The sequence below is a fragment of the Phacochoerus africanus genome, chromosome 11, assembly GCF_016906955.1.
Source record: "Phacochoerus africanus isolate WHEZ1 chromosome 11, ROS_Pafr_v1, whole genome shotgun sequence".
In the NCBI taxonomy this organism is placed as follows: Eukaryota; Metazoa; Chordata; class Mammalia; order Artiodactyla; family Suidae; genus Phacochoerus; species Phacochoerus africanus.
The window spans coordinates 117,871,429-117,889,953 of NC_062554.1; the positions used below are offsets into that span (position 1 = coordinate 117,871,429).

General features: G+C 41.7%; 1 protein-coding gene across 2 annotated transcripts in view; it reads left to right on the forward strand.

Moving 5' to 3' along the window:
• The window catches only part of PAPPA2 (pappalysin 2), a 273,676-nt gene that overhangs the window by 228,118 nt on the left and 27,033 nt on the right, over window positions 1-18,525 (forward strand). For both annotated transcript variants that reach the window (XM_047753714.1, XM_047753715.1), the window contains one exon: window positions 2,339-2,410. In XM_047753714.1, the coding sequence (XP_047609670.1) occupies window positions 2,339-2,410 (72 nt within the window). The remainder of the gene's footprint in view (window positions 1-2,338; window positions 2,411-18,525) is intronic.

An 18,525-nucleotide genomic window follows, 5' to 3' on the forward strand; every position in this document is an offset into this window, starting at 1 on the left:
CATGTATAGAGGCGGTAGATAGGATGGAAGGGATGAAGGGCATAAGAGAAACTGTTACAGTCAGTTCAGAGTGTTCTGGCAAGCTCTGGTTGGGGTCCTCATGTGAGGGTGCTGAGACTAAGATCCCTTCATGTGTAGGAAATGATGTACTTTCCACTCCCCCCCCCCAATAGACTTGGAGAACTTGAGGGCAGTGATGAGACTGGTGGCTTTTCAGATCCCTCTTGCTTCTGGGGAATCCGGCCCATAGTGAGTGACATGTTTGGTCTGAATTGAATGAGTGACTGACTAGAGCAGGGACTAGAAGTTCTTAGTGGATCCAGTGCATGGGAAGGAATACATTTGCCATGTATTTGCATTTCAAGGGTTCAAGTTGTTGCATTTTGACATTATCATTACCTGGTGACAGCAATAAAGTATGAAACATTGAATTTTTTTAATAATGAAAGTCATGACCACTGGTAAATAGAGTTCTAGTGGAACCTGTTTAGAACATAAACAAGAATCATTTCCAGGTAGCTGAGCCATCATTCATGTGCAAATAGTTCTGCTTAAGTGGCTCTGAGTGCAGGAGAATAGCTCACTTTTTCAGTTGGCTGGACACCCCACTGTGTCTACCTTATATATTTGTATAATCCTATACAGTTGGCCTTCATATCAGTGGGTTCTGCAGCCTCAGATTCAACTAACTGTGGGTCAAAAATATTTGGGAAAAAATCCAGAAAGTTCCAAAAAGCAAAGCTTGAATTTGCTGCTTTCAGGCAACTATTTATATAGCATTTACATTGTATTTACAATTATTTGCATAGTACTTATTTTGCATCAAGTATTATAAGTAATTGCATTAGTATTACAAGTAATATAGAGATGATTTAAAGTATACAGGAGGATGTGCCTGAAGGTTATATGTAAATTATGTCATTTTATATAAGGGACTTGAGCATCCTTGGATTTTGTCATCCGTGGGATCCTGGAACCAATCCCTTGTGGATACCAAGGGATGACTGTATATATTTGATAATCCCTTTTTTTAGTGCAATAATAACTTTAGCAAAGTCTTAAGCAAAGCAAAACCACATACATTATTACAGTATAAAATTTCGAATATCAAAATTTGGGAGGTTTAAAGTATTTATTTCTCCTTTAGGGAAGATGTGAAGGAGGACTTTTAGTTTGTAGTAGCACAACTCTAGAAATACTGCAGATTTCCATTTTCATAACTGACCATGAGGCGTATATTCCTATACCTACATGTTAGCATATGCAAGTGTCTCCAATCTGATTATTGCATAGTCTTAGCATTCTAGAATATATAATTTTCAATTACCAGAGGTTCTATTTTATGTAAAACTCATATTCACAATATGTTATTACTCTTCTGATTGTCCTGAATTTCCATTGTACTGAATATAAAATGTGGATATCAAAGTCCACAAATGGGTGTGTTGGTAGCAGGTTCTGGACAGAATCTCCTTTTCTCTTTGGAACCTCTTATAGGACTTTCTCTTTTCCTGGAGTGTATCTTTTGAAATCTTAAAATAGAAAAGTTAAAATAAAAAAAAAAACCTCCATGAAAATGAATTATTCTTCAACAAAGAATATTTGTTTAAAGGCACATCGGGAAGTGGATCCTGGAAATCAGAGAGTTACCAGTGTTTTAACGCAAACACCTGTTCATACTCCCACCAGCTTGATGTCGGTGCCATTCTGAGTCCTGGGGGTTTCATGCTAACCCTGTCTGTCCAGTGCATGGACCCTCTTTGACTTCCCACAGGGAGAAGTTAAATAGTACTAACAAGAGTTGTGGAGAGAGTTTGGCCCACACTCCTTGCTTGGGCCCTCACATCTTGTGATCTAGGGTCCTTGAGACCTATTTTCCATTCAAGACTCTTCTTAGGGAGCTCTCTTTCTCATCCTCTAAAACCCCATGGTACTTCCTGATCGACATAGCCATCTCACAGTTTCCTGTAATATTTATTTAAAGTTTCAGAACACGCAGAACCAATATTATTCCTCCAGCCAAATTAAACTCATTATAGTATTGAGGATGCTTTTTTTTAACCACAAAGACACTATGTAAAGTTTGATACCCTGGGGAGGGTGAAGATTTTGAAAAGGATGAAAAGTTCCCTCTGCTAAGAGTTCCTACCTTGGCTCCATCTGGCAGGATTAGCAGCTCCCTGGAAAGAGCAGAGGCCAGTCTTGGACCTCTTCATGGGGCCCAGCGGGGCTCCCTCTGCAGGAAAAGGGTTGGGCTGGTGGGGTAAGCTCAGGATTTGGCCCTTCTCTCACTGACCAGGCGACTCTGTTTTTGTTTTCTTTTCATCTTGTCCTTCAGAGCATCGTGTGCACTGGGCGGCGTCAGTGGCACCCAGACCCCCTCCTGGTCAACTGCATCCAGTCCTGTGAGGTAAGCCTTCTCCCCTTCCCCAAATCCAAACCAGAGTTCTCTGATCTGCTCAGTTTACAGAGACCTGAGTCCTTCTGCTTCAGGAGCTTACTCCTTCCCTGCTCCTACCCCCTTTGTTTCATCTCTTAAATTTAGTTCCATAATTCCTAAATTACAATATTAGAATGTCTGATTTTGCCTGCTTTTCTTTTAAAGTAAAAATCTCCAGGGTTCCATGTTAAATGACTTGTTTAAAAAAAAAATAATAAGTTAAAAGCAAGTCAGATTTATTTATGGTTTCAGGATTCTCTAACTGGGCCTCTCTTGAGCTTAGTTAGATCAGAGTTTTGCATATGGATGGCCCACAGACAGGGGTTTGGCCAGAGCGGTGTCTGAAAACAATTTTGTTTTAGTTGCCAATGCTTTAAAAAATTGGGATTTTCACATAGAATTCATATGCCTATATGTAACATTACACCCCCCCCCCACACACACATGCCCCAAATAAAAATAAATAGACGACTCTTTGTGCAAAGATTTTTCTCTTGAAAAACAAGAAAATCTGGCAACTGCGGCAACAATTAGCTGGATCTGAGTGAAGAGCAGACGCCCTCCAGTTCAGCACCATCCTCACCAGTCCCTATGGCTTCTCACCTACTGGGTCATGTAGGCATCTTGACCTTTGAGGAGGACCTGTAGTCCACTCTTGATTAACCCAAATTAGAGCTTTACTATCTCAAGGCATCCTATTTACTTCCTCACACAGGAGATTCCCCTACCAAGGGGAGACTTAGGGAGCTGTGAATGCCTTAACTAGATTAACAGGAGTTTTTGTAAGAAAGAATCAAGAATGAGGGAGAGCTTTGCCGAGGGAGGCTCTGTCATGGGGGCTCTCTCACACAGACACACACACACACACACACACACACACATTCAAGTAATTGAGCCACTTCGTCACAATGCTCCGATCATTCTGGCTGTGTCTTGTGCACTAGAGAGAGCTGTTTAACTGCCCTTCCCCCTCCACATACACACATGCCCAACCCACATGCCTTTAGTTCCTGGATTCTTCTGCATCTCTAATTCTGGGAAACTGCGATCTACACGAGGCCAAAGAGGGGGAAAGGGTGGGATCTGAGACAAAGGGAAAACTGGGTGGGGAAATGATACCAATAAAACAGCATTCTGAGAGTGCATCAGGAAAAATGCTAGCAAGGAGTGTGCCTTGTTATGGTTGGGCCAACAAAATAGCTCATCTTCTGCCATCATTAGAAAAACAGATGGCAGTAGGGTGGGGCGGAAGGGGAGTGACTCATCCACTGGGCAGGGGGTAACAAGGGGAGGAGGAGGCCAGGGAAGGAGGGAGATAAACAGACAGAGGACTTGAGGACTGGGAAGAGATCAAAGGGATCCTGAGAATTCCCTTCTGCTGCTTCCACGCATGATCGCCGGAGGGAGGGTAGATGACAGGGCTTGGAGCCGGCTTTGGTGTTTCCCAGAAGGTTACAACACAGAGCTTTCCCCATTTGTCTTCCCTCAATGCTGCACCCCAGCACATCCTCTGGATCCCTTATCCAGAGCTCCCTAGGCTTCTATCAACCCCTATGTTGATGTGACAAGGAACAAAACTGCATTCTCTCTTATGACCCCTTGCCCAACTGTGATCATGCATGGCTGAGGCTTGACGACCACACAGCTGCTGATCCTCCCACTTTGGGGGTTCTCAACACGTGGCCCCTGGACCAGAGCAATTGGCATCATGTTCTCAGGCCCCATCCCAGACTTACTGAATCAGAGACTCTGGGTGTGGGGACCAGCAATCTATGTTTTAATAAGGGCCCCGGGTGAATCTGAAGACCCTTTAAGTTTGCCAGCCACCACTCTGGCCACTATGGGAGCAGACAAGAAGATCCATTAGACTACGGATCTCTAATTTGAAGCTTTCTTTGTCTAGGAATAATTGTAGCTTACATTATTCACATTCTGATTATTCTATAATATTTCCTGAGGCTCTCTGGATAGGACAAGATTTGACAGGACACAATTTAGCTTCTGGTTTCCCAGCAAAGGCTAGAAAGAGAGGAAAACACTTAAAGGGTAGAAGGAAGGAGCAAAGAAGAGGCAATAATGTAGGAAGGGGATTGGTTTGGGGGGGGCACATGAGGAGAAGGAGAAACAATTCTGAAAGAATAAGTAATAAGAAATGCATAGAGGGAGGGTGAGAACAGGAAAGAAAGGACAAGAGAGGCTGAAGCTGGCATGTTCTAGGGGCAGCTTGGCAGACACTTAATTCTTTACTGGAAAAAGTCAGCTAAACATATTAGGGGAAACTGAAGAGTGTCAGAGACAGATAGAGTGAAAACACAGACCCCGAGGCAAGATCAACTGAAGAGGGCTAGGTGGGTGAGAGGAAATTTTAAAACATGCAGCATAGAAATCTGAAGTCATATGAGATCTTTTGTGTCCCAGGGTCTAAGAAGGATTTTTGTATTTTGCTTTCCAGTACCAAATTTAATTCTAAGATATCCCCTTGGGACATTCAGCCTCATGAGAGCGAAGTACTCATTCTTTATTTCTCTCAATACTCCCAAGGCAATGAATCCATCCCCTCACATGTGTCACTTCTGCACCTCTGATGGTGTCCTATTCCCTTGGTCACAGAGATTTAGCCTTCACCTTTCCATTAGTCTATGCCTCTCACTTTCTTTAAGAGATAGCTCTGGAGGTTTCCTCTTAAAAAACCTTCTGTAAATAATGCCACCCTCCCACAATCACTCATGTTCCTATTGTCTCAAGGGCACATGAATATCCACTGTCTATGATCCAGACATGTTTATGTGTTAAATTCTATCTTTCTAGGTGTTTCTTGTGTTTAGCCTTCTTGACCTGGTGGTAATTTGATTGGTGGAAAGTTTTGAAGTCAAACAAATGTAGATTCAAATCCTAGGTCAGCTGAGTGCTGTGAGCCTTACTATCTTAATCTGTATGGAGAAGTGGGACAACACAGTCCTTTTAAGGAGTTGTGATGAGGGATTAATGTGATCGTGGACATAGAGTAGTTAAGCATCATGCCTGGTCCATGGTCTATACTGGATGCTTAGAGTGTGGTGGCCTCTCTTAACACACTATTAGCCCCTTTGTGACTGCTTACTGGATAAGTGCAGCAGAAGGCAGGAACAGAGCTGCTGTGGGCCTCAACATGGTCAAATGCAAACCCTGAAGATGGGCGAGGGGAAAGAACACTAGGAGAAAATGGAACAGGCCATTCCCTGGAGACTCACTGAGATCCATAACTTGCCAATCACTTGGAAACAGGTGCTGATTCCAGTTGGTCACTAAGTCAGTCCCCAGATCACTCACCTTATGAGGAGCTCTGCTCATTTCTACTGTTGCCCCCTCCTGGGCCTCAACATCTCTCACCTGGTCTACTGCATTTGTTTCCCAATTGTTCTCTCTAATTCCAGACCTGTGCCCGTTAAAATTATAGATAAGCACACAAATAGTCTAGGATAACTGTGTAGAAAATAAAGACTTATTCTGCCAAATGCTTGTGCAATCAAAGCATTCTTTTTCCAGTATGGAGAGAGAAAAATGGAGAGAAAAGGGGGTTTCCTCATTTTGTGAGGTAATAACTGGAGTGTTCACTCCATCTATGAAAGCATGATACTATCAGATCGTATGTGCTAATCTCTCTTTTTTCCCTTCCTTCCCTCTTTCCTTCCTTCTTTCCTCCCTCCCTCCCTGCCCCTTCCTTCCTTCCTCTTTTGTAAAGACATATTTATTAATTCTAAGAAAGTCTGCAGTCCTAGGTTTCACTTAAACTAAGAACATCTTGTTCTCTAGGTAATGCAGCTGGAAATAAAGACCACATTTCCAGCCTTGTTCTGGGTAGAAATGACTAATTTCCTTCCTGCACAATAATTAAAACTGAGTGCCCATTGACCTATATTTTGGCTCTGCCTATTCTGTGAGCACGCATCTCTTGCAAGTTCATCATGCTTCCCAGCTGCCCCAGTTTGGATCACAATTTCTGATGTTCTCTCTTCAACCTTTTGCAGGTTCTTGTAGAGTGGTACTCTTTCTTTTTTGAAAGAACTGCAGAGGATGACAGAATAATGTCAGAATTAGGTTCAAATTCTGAGTCTTCTCTTGTTCATGATGTATAGTAACTGGGTGACTTTCTCTCAAAACTCCTATGAGAATCAAGTAAAATAACTGATGTTAAGGTGTTATATAAATTGCAAAATAATGTAACATTTGTAGTGATATTGCTTAAGGAACAATATACATCACCATATAAGGACAGGGTCTTATTGAAATAATACGTATGTATTAAGAATCAAGAAATGGTCGGGAGTTCCCGTCATGGCTCAGCAGTTAATGAACCTGACTAGCATCCATGAGGATGTGGGTTCGATCCCTGGCCTCGCCCAGTGGGTTAAGGATCTGGTGTTGCCATGAGCTGTGGTGCAAGTCACAGAGGTGGCTTGGATCCCTCATTGCTATGGCTGTGGCATGGGCCAGTAGCTACAGCTCCTATTGGATCTCTAGACTGGGAACCTCCATATGCCACAGGTGCAGCCCTAAAAAGACAAAAAAAAAAAAAAAAAGAAAGAAACACTCTGCTTATACCCAGTGAATATCTTTATGAGTATTTATTGTATCCTGCAGGTTGACATGGTTAATTGATGATCTTTTGGCTTCTAACACAATTTAGAAAACTTAAATATTTTGGGGGGAATTTCAAGTCTCTCTGGACATGCTGGCATTCTCCTATCAATTCTTACACACATCCCTATAAATACCTATAATCTCACTTACATGTTTTATTCCTTTGCAAAACACAGGCCTAATTCTTCAGTGACATACCTCTCTAAAGGAAGGGAGAAAGAGAGATGTAGATAGACCTTTGGCTTTGAGAGTCTTTTTTTTTTTTTGTCTTTATTTGCTATTTCTTGGGCCGCTCCCGTGGCATATGGAGGTTCCCAGGCTAGGGGTCGAATCGGAACTGTAGCCACCAGCCTACGCCAGAGCCACAGCAACGTGGGATCCGAGCCGTGTCTGCAACCTACACCACAGCTCACGGCAACGCCGGATCGTTAACCCACTGAGCAAGGGCAGGGACCGAACCCGCAACCTCATCGGATTCGCTAACCACTGCACCACGACGGGAACTCCTTTGAGAGTCTTAAATTGAGAACTATTGGGTCAGTCTTCTGAAGAGTAGCACAGCAGACATAAAAGTGGGGAAGGAGTAGCAGGAGGAGTAGAGAATGACAACAGTGTCATGCACAGAATCAGGAAGTCTTGCAAGAGAAGCAACAAGGGCAGCCCGGTGAAGCAGAAGGAAGGCTGTCAGGGTCTGGAGGGAGGCTTGAACTTCAGTTCCTTCCCTTGGGCAAGTCACTTAACTTCTATGAATGTGTCTCCTCAGCTTTAAAATTAGTTGGATACAATTTATCTTTTAAACTTGCTGGTCAAATACCAGGTTCAGAAAACTAGGGAGATGCATCAGGGAGGCCTAGTGTAGGACCTTTGAAAAGGTCATACCTTAGGAACATGTGGGTCATGTTGATTTTTTTCAGTAATAACTGCAAACCTCCTTTGTTTCTGGGGGGTTTTACCTCCTACATAGATTTTGATCTTGATTATACCCCTACGTCCTTTTCTTAAAGAACCCTTATTGAGGTCTGTGGCCTTCTTGGTTTGCCTTGATTTCTCATTCACTGGATGGGTTGTATTTTGGAATCTGTTGGCACTGTCCTACCTTGGCATCAGTCCAAGGCCAGCTCTGCTTTTGGTTTTGCTACTGGTTCTTGCTGAGAAGAGAGAACTCAGACTAAGATGAGTTAGATATGAGGGTCAGGACATGATAAGAATGTGTAAGTACCCATTGTATGAATGTTCAATAATCATTAATTGAACCTCATTTATCAGTAGGACTGAGTGACTTCTGTTACTCAAAGAAAAATTAATGCTTTTTCCCACTCTTTGTTCTCATAAGACAGTGGCAGGCTGTCCTTATCTAATCATTTGGATGTTCTTGAAAGAGTAAGGAGCTTCCAGAAGACTGGGAGAAAAGCCATGTAGTATATACCATTTGAAAAGAAAAGGGGGTTGAAAAATAAAAGCCATATACCTGCAAGCTTGGTTTTTCTACTTTTAAGAGTTCTGGGACAATTTTCTCTACGTCCTGTATTTGTAAGGAACATGCTTTCCTTTATTAATGTCATGTTTTGTGACAGAATGTTTGGTCAAATAGATAAAGGACAAATCACTTCTTAAATTTAGCAGATGCCTCATTCTAGTCCTAACGAGGTCCTCCTAATTTAAGAAGGCAGCTAAGGAATTGCCCATGTGTTGGATCACTACACAAGGCAGATTATGCTGTAGATTATGCTGAACTGGAGTGGCCCTGCCCAGTGGAAAACTCCAGACTTGTTCTGGCCACACCTTGTCTTTACAAGGGGCAAGAGACTTGGCTGGTAGTTTCTTGGTTTTGTTTTTGTTTTCCAAAGCATGCTTAAAAATTACCAAGGATGCTTATTTTTTAGGTTCTCCCCCTCCTTCCCAGTTTTTACACACCAAGTCTTGTGTGGAGTCTAAGAATTTGCTTTTTTAAGAAATACCCCAGTGCACTTTGAGAGATGCTGGGCAGGGATGAATTAATGCACAGATAACTGTATACAGCAGCACCCAGGTCACATATTGGAAGAAAAGCTTCCATCTACCAATAGTTCTTAAATGAAGAAATCACCTGAAATAGAACAGCATTAGGAAAGATCAAGGTTAGAAGTAAAAATATCTGGCAGACAATGGTAAAACTGAAATTCTTATAAGCCAAAAAGACTGAATTGCTTTAAAATTATTGTTACTTTTTAAAAATGATGGTTCATCCTGAGTAAACAGTAGCCTGACTTCTTAAACCAACAAGCTACCTGCCAACTAGTGTAAGTGGGACCAACGGACAAAGCCCAAGTATTTCCTTGCTGATCGGTATTCTCACCATTGATTTGATCCCTGTTTCTCTTTGGGTCTAGCTTCCACAGCCAGTAGAAAACACAGAACATGCTGAAGGTAACAAAAATATCAAAAGCTTGATAATAGGGGTTCCTTGGTGGCTCAGCAGGGTAAGGATCCAGCTTTGTCACTGCTGTAGCACAGGTTTGATCCCTGGTCCTGGAACTTCCTTATGCCTCAAGTGTGGCCAAAAAAAAAAAAAAAAAAAAAATCACCTTGATAATAATACCTTTGGTGAAAAGTAAAAAGCATTTTGGGGATTTTTAAGCCTAAAAGAGAAGGGTAGAAGTTAATGTAGTAAATACTTTCCTGTAGTAAACATTTTATGTAGAGAAGAGTTACCAGTCACAATCCCCTGAAAACAATGGAATAGAAAATAATGGTAATGGGCTTTAAAAAAAATGAACTATTTAAGGGAGTTCCCGTCGTGGCGCAGTGGTTAACGAATCTGACTAGGAACCATGAGGTTGCGGGTTCGGTCAGTGGGTTAAGGATCTGGTGTTGCCGTGAGCTGTGGTGTAGGTTGTAGACGCGGCTCAGATCCCGTGTTGCTGTGGCTCTGGCGTAGGCCGGTGGCTGCAGCTCTGATTGGACCCCCTAGCCTGGGAACCTCCATATGCCGTGGGAGCAGCCCAAGAAACAGCAAAAAAAAAAAAAAAAAAAAAGACAAAAAAATAAAAAAAATGAACTATTTAAATGTCAATCTGTGTGGGAATATTCCAAAAGTGTTAGATTTTATACAAGATTATAAGGGAAGTTCTTTTTTAAAGGCATAGTCTTTGGAACATTTTAAAGGGATATATATTATCCTCTTTCTGACCTGGTTAAATATCTTCTGATGTTTCAGACACGGATGAAGGTTCCATACTCTTTCCCTCTAAATCCAGCATTTAAATGTAAATGTATGTGTCTTGTCTTAAAGCAACCAGCAGAGCTGCTCTTAAGTGCCATTACTATAGCAGTTCTAACTGGATAGGAATTGGTAGAGGAGGGAAATGGAAGTGGAAAGACAGGGGTGAGGAGGCCTTAGGGACAAACTTAGTTTCAGCAGAGTGACTGCATTTACTTAAATGTAGGTGGGCAGTGTATTGTTCTCACATATTTAGTGGTTGATAACAACAGTGCTTCCATCACTAATTCATTCCATCTGCTTCCCCATTCCTTGGAGTCTTTCTTCTGTGCCGTCTATGACTCTTTTCTGCTTTTCTCTTATTATTTATATTCCAGATGGTAGCTCTGTTGGCAGTGTCTGGGGCTTGTGCTTCTTGATCACTCGTGGGCACTGCCTGGGTGCAGTGCTGTACCTTTAGGATGCAGGGGCTGAAATGAAATTCATGAGATGGAAACAATGGCATGAAAATCGAGGTTTTTGTTTTGCTTCGCTTTTGTTTTTGTCTTTCTAGAGCCACACCCTCTGCATATGAAGGTTCCCAGGCAAGGGGTCGGATGGGGGCTGTAGCCACAGGCCTGCACCACAGCCACGGCAACATGGGATCCTTTAACCCACTGAGCAAAGCCAAGATCCAATCCGTGTCCTCGTGGATACTAGTTGGGTTCATTACCGCTGTGCCACATTGGGAACGTCCTGTGAAGATTGAGATTTTTTTTTTTTTTAATGGAAGAAAATAAAATTTAATTTTGTACAGGAAACCCATGTACATGACAGTAGAGACCCCAAATACATGACAAGTTCAAGATAGAACAGTAAAATGAGGTATATATGCCATCTCAACTAAGGAATGGGATAGGAGTCTGAAGTTTGGTAATCAGATATTTGCTGTGCCTATAGTTGGGTCCACCTTTATAAAATTTATCTCCAGTAATAACTCTTTTCTGGGAAAAATCCCCAATTTAAATTCTTCTAGGTAGTTCAGGGAGAGGCAATAATTTCTCTTGAACAGGGTCTCAATTGCCTTTAACTCAAAATAATCCTCATGCAAAAGTGGCACTGAACCCTTACAAAGTTACTATTATTCTCTAACCTTCTAGATAAGGAAATTAAGACTCAAAGAGGTTAGCTGATTTGTCCACAAATGCATCAAATGTGGTGCACACTCAGGTTTAGGGTTTGTACAGGGCTGTCCGATTCCAAAGCCCAAGCTCTTTGTACTACCTCTACTACTCTAGCAAAGCCAAACCACATAACAAAAGGATTCCTCCCCTATTGAAAGTTATTTTTCCTCCATAACAGTACCTAGAAAGTAGGATTTATTTTTATTTTTAGGCCCACACCTGTGGCATATGGAAGTTCCCAGACCAGGGGTCAAATCAGAGCTGCAGCTCCTGACCTTCACCACAGTCACAGCAATGTGGGATCCAAGCCACATCTGTGATCTATGCCACGGCTAACAGTGCCAGATCCTTAACTCACGGAGTAGGGCCAACATCCTCATGGATACTAGTAAGGTTCCCAACCCACTGAACCACAATGGGAACTCCTCCATGACAATTTTTTTTCTTTGTGTCGCACCCATGGCATATGAACTTTCCAAGGCTAGGGGTCAAATTGGAACTACAGTTGCTGGTCTACACTACAGTCACAACAATGCAGGATCTAAGCCGCATCTTCAACCTACACCACAGCTCACAGCAATGCCGGATCCCCAAACCACTGAGCAAGGCCAGGGATTGAACCTGTGTCCCCATGGACACTAGCTAGATACTAGCCATGATGGGAACTCTGATAATTTTTTTATAATTATTACTGCTATTAACTTTGTCAACCTGATGGGTGAAAATAATATATAATTTAACTGTTTCTTTAATTATGAATAAGGTTGGACATTGTGAAATATGTTTAAAATTTGACTTTTTATTAATGGATAGTTATTTTATATTAAGAAGGTTAATCATGGAGTTCCTGTTGTGACTCAGCAGGTTAAGAACTTAACATAGTGTTCATGAGGATGTGGGTTTGATCCCTGGCCTTGCTTAATGGGTTAAGGATCCAGCATTGCTGCAAGCTGTGGCATAGGTCACAGATGCAGCTCAGATCCAGTGTTGCTGCGGCTGTGCAGCTACAATTCAACCCTTAGCCTGGGAACTTCAATACACCAAAGATGCAGCCATAAAAAGAAAAGAAGATGGAAGAGAAGAGGAAGAAGAAGGAGAAGAATAAAGTTAATTGCTTTTCTGCCATATATTTTTCAAATAAATTTTTTCAGTTGAAAAAAAGGGAGTTCCCATAGTGGTTCAGTGGTAATGAACCTGACTAGTATCCATGATGATGTGGGTTCAAAGATTGAGATTTTATTGCACTTTTTCTTCTCGCCCAGACTTGAGCCCAAAAGAGGTGGAGAAGAGCTTGAGTCAGAGTAAAATGTCCCGTTCTCGGAGATGCGCTTTATGCTGGGATGAAGAATCCCTGCACACAGATCTGAATGTGATGATCAGCGGTGGGGGTGGGAGAGCATCTCAGGTTGGACTGCATGTGATGGTACAAGAGGAATGGTGATTATTATGGGCCTCCAAGTGATATGGGTCCCTTTTGGAGTAAGGCTTTTGTTTTTGTTAGTGTTTCATCCCCTGTTTTTTAGGACAAGATGTCACATATAAATATATATAATTTCACTCAGCTTCCTGGTGAAACCTCTTCAGTCATTCTTTTCTGAAACTTTCCTCATTTCTATCTATAAGATTTATCTTGATTACTATGCTTTAGAAATGCCTTTTTCATCACTAGATAATCACAAATTACTTTTAATAAATGTTCAAGACTTGAACTTTGAAGTGTGACCAGAAGGAACTACTACTGATCTTTGATCTTAAAACAAAACAAAACAAAAAAAAACCCTCTCACCTGATCATGTCTTTATATGTTCCTTATTAAAAAGAGCAAAATGAATCTTTTTAATGATATCTATATACAGAAACCCAAAAGTTCTGTCCCAACTCTATCACTTTGGGCACTGTGTGATTATGAAGTTGTTTAACTTCTCATTTCCTTCTTATTTATATTTTGTTCTTTATAGAAGAGCCAATAATTAAACTTCTCTTTGCCACATTTTAGCTGTTTACACATCAGATATAATAATCACTCCTTTCTTTGCTTCTCAGAGGACAGATCATATGGGCTTACTTTTCTTTGACATTCTTGCCAAGATCTTTAGTATCTATGGGTGAAAAGGGAGTTAATTAGGGTGGAAATAATAATGGCCTAGCAGCCAATAATGAGGACAGCTACTCCACTTCTGGTAGGGAGAGTGTGGGTCCTCACAAATCTAAGTCTAAATATGTGTTAGACATGCTAAAATCCAGAGAAAAAAATGAAAATTAGCTTACGTTGGAGCTGTCTTCCAGGCTTACTGGCTGCCAAATTCCAAGCCCCTCGAGATTTGTTTGTGAGTTTCACCGCCAGTTTTATGCAGTCTCTGCACCAGGCTGGAAATCTGGGCAAGTCTTTAGGCTTGTCCAGAGTCCCATTCGGTTCAGGCCTCTACTTTAGATCCTCCAGCTGGAATCTCTGAAAATCAGACTCCAAATGTTAATTAGGACTAGGTTTTCATTTTGAAAGCTGAAACCATTGTGTTTTGTTTTTTTTTCTCCCCCAGCTTTTTAAAAAAGTGAAACAACAAAACCATGCAAATTGTAAAACCTCATCTAGATTAACAACATTCATGAAAATTTATGCTTGTCTAAGGCTCCCTGGGAACCATGGTGGGACATCCTGATGGGATTTCTAACAGGCCGCATTTTGCTTTTTCTGTCTTCTTGGGCCTCCCTGGGTGGGTCATTTTCTCACTCTGCTAATTCTCTTTATGACCTGGGTTTTCCATTTTTCTCCTCCCACCACACCCTTTTTCTGATGTACTCCGTTCTTTTCTGTATTGTTAGGTTCTTTTGATTCTTGTTTCTGGCCCAGGCTGGCAGACAATTGAAATATTACTCGCCGGTAAAGATGACATTATGGAAACTGCTACATTCTGTTTTTCAACCTGTCCAGGTGCTTCCTAATGATTATGCTGAGATTATAAGAATTAGCAGTGAGCAAATATAACCAGATTGTGTCTATAAATAACTCTACCCCTCTTTTCTTCTCATAGGACCTTTTTCCATGAAGGTTTCTGAGCTCCTAAAATGTGTTTTAAGTGCAGTCTAAGCCTGACTCAAATACCATCAATGAAACTGCTCTTAGATTTCTATAAAGCACTGATCAGTTTCCCTCTTATCTTCATGGCCATTTTCCTTTGCCTTTATTAAATAGTCATATTGGCAGGCTTTTTTATAAAGTTCATAGAATTTGAGTCATTTCTAATTAATCCTACTGAAATAAAATAGTCCTTTAAGTGAAATTATTTTATAAAATACTTGTTGATTATTGTGCCTGAGTGCCAGCAAGATAATCTAAGTCTCTTACACTTTATTTTTTTTGTTTTGTTTTGTTTTGTTTTTTTGTCTTTTTTGCTATTTCTTGGGCCACTCCCGCGGCATATGGAGGTTCCCAGGCTAGGGGTCGAATTGGAGCTGTAGCCACTGGCCTACGCCAGAGCCACAGCAACGCCGGATCCAAGCCGCGTCTGCAACCTACACCACAGCTCACGGCAACGCCGGATCATTAACCCACTGAGCAAGGGCAGGGACCGAACCTGCAACCTCATGGTTCCTAGTCGGATTCGTTAACCACTGCGCCACGACAGGAACTCCACTTTATTTCTTAAAGTATATGAAATCTATTTGTACACCTATATGCATGTATGTGTTTATGTGTATGTGAGTGGGTGCATTTGTGTGTTCTCACTAACCCTAAAGTGAAATGGTGACTAAGAAAAGGATGGCAGTCTCAAATTGATTGTAATTATTTGCAAGCTTCAGCACATCGCATACATAGTGGAAAGAATACACATTTCAATAACTGATTAATGGGTATAAATCTCAGCTCTGCCCTTATTAGCCATATTTTCATGTAGTATTTTAAATTTAATTTTAATTCTATAAAAGTAATCCATGTCCCTAGTTTAAAAACCCAGGTAGCACCTCTGAATTCATTTAGAAGATTGGCAGTGCCTGCCCCTCTCTAGCTAACCTCAGCCTCTCTTGGCAGAGATAATTCTTTCCTCTTTATTGCTTCTCCTTTTCACATCTTTTCTTTCATTTGGAAATTATACCAATAAATATCTATATCTGCATATATCTATGTAAGCATATCTGTTTAATAGTAATTCTACTGCCAATCTTGATTCTTTTCATTTAGGGCATGATTTACTGACTCCCTAATAGAGAAGGTGCTGTTTGAGCTCTCTGACACAGCCTCACACAGACAGATCTGCCTGCAGAGGTAGCCAGTCCTAGTTCTTGAGTCTTTTGGGGATGTTGTGCATTTCAGGCATTTACCTTGCTGTTTTCTCAAATCTGTTCAGTCAGCTACTACTTATCCATGCATTTTCCACTTTCCCAAATGTTATTGAATTCTCCAGTGGCTGATATTGTCTTTCCCATTCTCTTTTCTCTTCTGATTTCACACCTTCTTTATTCCTTTTGTCCCTTTTCCCTTCTAGAGAAAGCAGATATAAAACAAATTCAATTCACATGTGTTACCAGCACCAAGCCTGGGGTGTAGTAGATGTGCTGTGATCATTATACTTTCACTACTAACTACTCCCTTCAAGAGAGTTTATGTCGGGAGTTCCTGTCGTGGCTCAGTGGTTAACGAATCTGACTAGGAACCATGAGGTGTGTGGGTTCAATCTCTGGCCTTGCTCAGCGGGTTAAGAGTCTGGCATTGCCTTGAGCTGTGGTGTGGGTCGCAGATGAGGCTCAGATCCCACATTGCTGTGGCTCTGGTGTAGGCTGGCGGCTACAGCTCTGATTAGACCCCTAGCCTGGGAACCTCCATATGCCATGGAGTGGCCCTAGAAAAGACAAAAAAAAAAAAGAGTTTATGCCTATATGGAAGAAAACAGAGGCATAAAATGACAGAGACGGTGTTTCTTATTTTGGTATTTTTTCCCCCTCTATTGTCTTCTAATTTCTAATTTTAACCTAGAACCAAACAGAAATCTCTTCAAGGTGCTTACCTCCTGAAAGTATGGGTTTTAGATAAAGAAGCACTTATTCACAAAACATACATTCATTGTCCATGTATAGATAGGACTCTAGGGTTACAAAGGGAAACAAGACAGAGCTCCTGCCTCCTGGGAATCCACTCTGACTTGGGAAAGGAGCACGTACGAAGTGCTGGGGAAGCAGAGAAAAGAAAGTGATTGTGTTTGCTTACAAAGCAGGTGGGAGCTGGGTGTGGGATACACAGTTTGGGGCAGATTTCAGAGCAAAGCGACACTGCTATGGGACCTTGAAGGATAGGATGGTTCCACTAGTTGGCATTAAAGAGGAAAGCCCTCTGAGCAAAGAGGATGGGATGAGCACAAGGTACAGGGATTTGAAACACAGGGGATGTTTGGAGAACCGTGTGGAGACTACAGATGAGACTAGAGAGGCAGAGCCTAGATGAGGAAGCATTTTGGCTGCGGTTGTACTTGGACTATAAACTTTATTCTGAAGGCATTGGGAAGCATCACCAGTATGCTACAAGATCAGCTGGGATACATTGTTGAAGATGAAGCCTTTGGAGAAGAAATAGATGAGAAGCAGAATGGTTAGGACATAGCGTCTGCATCTCAGGAGAGAGATGCTGAGAGCCTAGACTTGGCCCCACCAGGTATGGATGGAAAGACGTAACCACTGAAGGCTTTTCTTTTAAGATATAAAATCAATTCTAGAATCCCATCCAAAGGGGAAGATGAAGATCTAAATCTGATTCCCTGGTGCTTGGATGAATAGTGAATGCCTTTCACCTCTTTAAAGAAAAAGAAGCAGGCTCATAGAAGATAATAGGCTTGGCTTTATATTGAGTAAGTTTACTGGGATGGGAATTAAAAGGTCTAGAGCTAAGTAGCACAGTCTCAGTTGGTGGCTTACATTGAGAAATGAGGAATATGGGGATGATTAAAAGTAGGTGAGGGGAGGCGTTCCCACCATGGCTCAGCAGTTAACAAACCCAACTAGCATCCACGAGGTTGGGGGTTTGATCCCTGGCCTTGCTCAGTGGGTTAAGGATCCAGCATTGCCATGATCCGTGATGGAGGTCGCAGATGTGGCTCAGATCCTGCATTGTTGTGACTGTGGGTGTAGGCCGGCAGCTGTAGCTCCAATTCGACCCCTGGCCTGGGAACTTCCATATGCCTTGGGTGTGGCTAAAAAGACAAAAAAAAAATAAAAATAAAAAAGTAGGTGAGGGGATAAGATCTTGCCAGGAATATGAATGGGGAGAAGTGAAGAAAAAAGAACTGGGAAGAGGGAGGTGATATGAGGGAAGAACAGAGGAAGTGAAGCTTGTCGAGGAGACGGAGAGCATGATTAGAAAAGTAGAAAGATATACAGGAGAGAATGGTCATAGGAAAACCATGGAAGAGGAAAGGCTGAAGGGGAAAGAGATGGTAAATAGTGTTAAATGCTACAGGGTGGATAGACAAGTTGAGTATCGGCAAGAGACAACTGGGTTTATAATTTAAGCACTCCCTGTAATCCCAGACACTGTAGTAACAGTGGAGTTGGACAGAGGGCAACAGGTTGAGACATAGATAATAAAGTGGATGCAGCAAATAAAAAAAATATACTGTTTCCAAAAGTCAGCCAATACAAAGAGTAAAATGAACAGTAACTAACAGTGTTTATGGAAAGACTTTGATATGAATAAGACTTGACTATAGTTATTATCTGTGGGTAGTCATCTGGTTGAGAGTCTGCACATCCCAGGTAAAGAGGGAGGAGAAGGGGTTACAGATACCGTTGGCTGTGCGTCAGATGGGAAGGCAGTAACAATGACTAAGTTATTAGAGTATCAAACAGAACTCAAGAATTTCGGGATTTCATATGCAATGGTTTCTCATTTCTCTGTGCAGACCTTCCTATCTCAGTGGATGGCAACTTCATCCTTCCCATGGCTTAGGACACGATCCTTGGTGTCATCTTAATTCTTCTCTCTCTCATCCTCCATCCAGTTCATCAAGTAATCCTTCTAGCTCTACCTTGATAATCCATCGACAGTCCAATCATTCTCCTCCATCTCAACTGCTACCACCCTGGCTTGAGCTGCCATCATATGCAGCCTATTCCTGCAA